Here is a 4,230-nt window from a genome sequence, read left to right on the forward strand (position 1 = left end):
GCATGGCATGGGGTGGGGTAGGATGAGGTGGGGGCAGCTGGGCCGCCCAAGGGAAGCAGTGTCGCCCACCGTGGCAGTGTCTGCCAGGTGTGCGCCACCCGCCTCACACATTGAGCCGCCTCCTCCCCCCCCCCGCCCCGCCGCAGGCCGCCAGCGCGGCCACGAAGCCCAGGTCGTCCGCCAGCGGCCGCCAGTGCTCCCGCCACGCCGCCGCCCGCGGCCCCGGCGGCGGCTCGCGGGCGGAGGGGCCCGCCTCCGACGCCTCCGCCTCTGCGGCCAGAGCGCGCTTGAGCCAGGCCGGCGGCCCCAGGGCCCCGCGGCTCAGGCGGCGCAGCAGCCCGCACGGGGCGGGCGGCGCCGCGCCGGCGGGGGGCTTGGACGGGTGCATGGCAGCGGGCGCAGACGCGGTGGCCGTGGCGGCGGCGGCGGTGGCGCCTGCGTGAGAGTGTTCGGCGTCAAACTCTGAGGCCATAGTGTCCAGCAGCGCCGACAGCTCGGCCGCGGCAGCACCCGGCAGCACGAACAGCGGCAGCGACGCGAGCACGCAGCCGTCGGGCGGCAGCAGCCCCGCCGCGCCCGCCGCACGAGCGGCGGCACTGGCGGCGCCGTCCTCTCCCTCTTCTGGGCGGGGCGCCGCGGGGTTGGCGCCCCCAAAGGCGCTAAGGAAGCCGCCGTAGCGGGAAGACGCTGTCGCGCCGCTGCAGCGCCGCGACGCGTGGCCGCGCGCGCCCGCGGCGCCACCCGGACTGTCATGCACGACGCTGCCGCGCCAGGCCCCGCGGCCGGGGATGGGGCCGCCGGCGGGCGCATCAAGAACGCTGGGGCGGTCCGGCGGAATCAAGGGACACGGGGCGGCACCCGCCGCGGAGGGGACAGCGGGAGCGGCGTGGGCGACGGGAGCGGCGGGGGCGGCGGCGGTGGCCGGGGTTGTGCCTGAGAGGATGCACAGCTTGAAAGCACCCTGCTGCAGCTGGATGCCAGGGGGCAGCTTGATCCTTCGTGAAGGGTGTAGGTGTGGGTGTAAATACGGTCTTGAGCGGGCCGGAGGGTGGGGATGAGAGGACTTCAAGGCAAGGGAGGATTTGACCGCTGCCCAGAAACCAGCAGCGAAAGCGCCTTGCCGATCGCATGCAACAACAGGGCTGCGTCTGATTGCAGGGCAGCCATCAAGGCGCTTTGTGCTCACCCCCAACAAAGACCTGCGCCACCGTCTCACATCCACTGCAGCCCGCCTCGGCCCAGCCTCGCCCAACACCAAAACCCCAGCCAGCCGCAGCACCCCACCTGGCAAACGGGCGGGCGGCATCAAGCTCCAGCGGCGCGTCCAGCAGCACGCCGGCGCTGCTCGTCAGCAGCGCGCGCGCCTGCAGCCGCCGCACGCCCGCCGTGGCCGCGGCGCTGGCGGGCGCGAGCCAGACCTCCACGCTGACGGGCGGCTGCGCCGCCGCGGTGCCGCCACCGCCTGCGCCGCCTGCGCCGCCTGCGCCGCCTGGACCGCCGCGCGGGGTGTCGGCCGGCGCAATGATGGGCAGGCAGCAGGGCCACGCGTAAAGCAGTGGGAGATCGTCGCAGCCGTTGACGCCTCCGCAAGCGGCGCGGGCGCAGAGCGGCGCGAGGGACGGCGCGCGCGCCGCGCCGCCGAGCGTCGCCACGGTGCTGCCGGTCTGCAGCGTCGCGGCGCCGGCGGCGCGCAGCAGCGCGCTGCCCGCCAGCACGTTGTCGATCACGCAATGCTCGAGGAGCCGCGCGCACCCGGGCCTCGGGGAGGCGCTGGCGGCTGGCTGCAGCGGCTCGCCCCGCGCGGGCCGTTGTCGTGCGCTGGCGGCCCAGCCCACGAGCTGCGCGCAGCCCTGCAGCACCACCGTCTGCACAAGGGTGGGCATGCGCGGCGACGCGAGCTCCGCGACAACGCCAGCGGCGAGCGGGGCAGCGGGGGCGCTGGTGCTGGCGGGGGCCGGCAGCTGCGCGGCAGCTGCACCGAGGGAAGATGAAACCTCGTTTGAAAGGCGTGACGCGTAGGCCTGGACGTCTGAAGGATTGTCGCGCACCTGGGAAGGGTGAGTGGATGTTGTGGGTGCCCGAGCTCTTTAAAGCACGCTCAGTGCAGGGCGTGCATCAGTCAGGGGATGCACGTTGAAGTCAGGACTGAACACCAGAACGGCAATCACATGCTGCATGCAGTGATGCAGTGAGGGCCCTAGAAGCTCCCCGGGGGAGCTCCTGCAAAATGGACTGTTGCGGCGCGCCGCACCACGCACGAGCGCATGCAAAAAGACGCTAGCCGCATGCGGCTTGCACGAGGGCAAATGAACACCCGCACATCTCCACCACGCCCCATGTCCGCACAGGCTCTGTGAACCACATCTGCCGTTCTGATCGAGGCCGTAGACCACGCACCTTGGCACCGACAAATACATGCCTCAGCGGAGACACGTAGAGGGAGCTGCGTGCGGCCGCCTCCTGTGTGGGCCGCGCACTGCCTGCCGCGCCGCGCTGGTGCTGGCGCAGCAGCTGCTGCAGCATCCCCAGGTCGATGCCGGCAGCGGGGGTACGCGCCTCGTCCCCTGCGGCGCCGCCGATGTGCGCAGGCGCGGCAGCAGGCGGCGCAGGGAACAGCGCCGTCGATACTAGCAGGCAGCGCGGGCCGCTGCCAGCTGCCTGCGGGCATGGCAGCGCAGCCGAGGGCGCAGCCCCCGCGCCCGTAGCCGATGCTGCTGCGGGCAGGAATGGGGCCCCAGAGGCATCGGCGGCTGCAGCAGCGACAGCAGCGGGGGGCGCCGACGGTGGCGGCTGAAGCGTGGGCCGCCTCCAGCGCATGCGCAGCATGGCTAGAACTGCGGCGACGGCGGCCTGCACGGGGGCAGCCTCCAACACGCTGAAGGTACGAGCCAGTGCCACAATTGACAGCGCCGCTGCCCAGCAGCGCCACCACCCTCCGCCAAAGCCCGGGACTGCGGCTTCAGCAAAGCTGGCCGCCATGGCTGCGGCGGCCAGGGATAGGGCCGCGGCGCCGGCCAGGAGGGCGGCGACCCACTGCCGCGTGGCGAGCGCGGCGTTGCCCGCCCCACGGGGTGCGGTGCGGCCGCTGCCCACCCCCGCGGCGTGCACCATGGTGGCCAGCAGAGCAGCAGCGGTGCGCGTGATGGGCGTGATCAGCTGGGGCGGCAATAGAGTGGTCAGGCTGATCACCAGTGTTTCTGGCGGTATTGGCGGCGTTGCCGCACACCCACCAGTGTCCAGCACAGCTGCAGCTGCGGCCGCAGCCGCTGGTAGAGGCGCCAGCGTCGGAGCAGGGGTGACACGGGGCGCCGGGAGCTTCTCCGCCGGCAACAACGTGTCCGTGGATGTGCCTGGGCACTGTGCATGCGTCAGTTAGGGTGGTTGGGCCAACGATCACGTCCCGAGATCACGGGGCGCCACAATCCGCGCACCTGCGGGGCTGATCACTTCGCATATGAGGCACTCAAAATCAGAGCTGAAATATCATGATAGTTTGTTGCCGTCATGTGGCGAATCTGCTGCAGCCGGAACGATCCCGTAGGCATGGTCCCTGACGTATATTTTATCAACAACAGGGGGAGCACATTCATTGCTATGCACAGTACGAAAACATTTGTGCTGTTGGTGTACATTGGGAGGCACAGCAGCTGTTTGAGCGCGTCACGCGCTCAATCCGTTGCTCATGCTGCCCAACCACTACCTGTGTTTCATATGTACGATCCCCTTCTGTATGCGTTGCAGACACCTACACTCGAGCGAAGCCGCTGTCAGGCACTCGCCATCAGGCCTGGGGCCTGCGCCTCACCCAAAACCTCTGGCAAACATTTTGCTGGTGCAGGACGATGTGGACAGCATCGTCATCACCATGAGTGGTACAACTGCACCCATGGGGCCAAGCTGAAGCGCAAAGCCGATGGGAGTCCCAGACAGTGGTGCTGCACAATAGGGTCGTGCAGCTGTCAGATAGGACAGCAGCCTTGGCTGGTACGCCGCATCTTGCCCCAGGGCAACGGTGAGGGGCTAGCAGCCCCCTCAGGAAGGACAGCCCCAGCAAATTTCATGCGCACTCAGTGCTTGATGGAGGGCATACACCTTGCGATGTATAGCATGCTTGCATGCTCATGTGGTCTCAACCACCCTGCAAATTCCCAAGTGAACCATGCTTGCAGCCAAGTTTCCAAACACAACGATCATGCTTTGGTGGTGGCGAGAGCCACCGTTTTGGGGTAT

The 4,230-nt window shown here is 69.4% G+C and overlaps 1 protein-coding gene across 1 annotated transcript in view; it reads right to left on the bottom strand.

The window, feature by feature from the left end:
* Positions 1 to 103: 103 nt before the first annotated feature.
* MNEG_12545 (hypothetical protein) overlaps positions 104 to 4,230 on the bottom strand; it is a gene marked incomplete at both ends in the record, with an annotated part of 4,881 nt that continues 754 nt past the window's right edge. Inside the window, 3 exons of the mRNA XM_014038982.1 lie at positions 104 to 995; positions 1,285 to 2,048; positions 2,398 to 2,658. Coding sequence (XP_013894436.1) covers positions 104 to 995; positions 1,285 to 2,048; positions 2,398 to 2,658 — 1,917 coding nt within the window. The remainder of the gene's footprint in view (positions 996 to 1,284; positions 2,049 to 2,397; positions 2,659 to 4,230) is intronic.

The sequence above is a fragment of the Monoraphidium neglectum genome (genome assembly GCF_000611645.1).
Source record: "Monoraphidium neglectum strain SAG 48.87 unplaced genomic scaffold scaffold03299, whole genome shotgun sequence".
NCBI lineage: Eukaryota > Viridiplantae > Chlorophyta > Chlorophyceae > Sphaeropleales > Selenastraceae > Monoraphidium > Monoraphidium neglectum.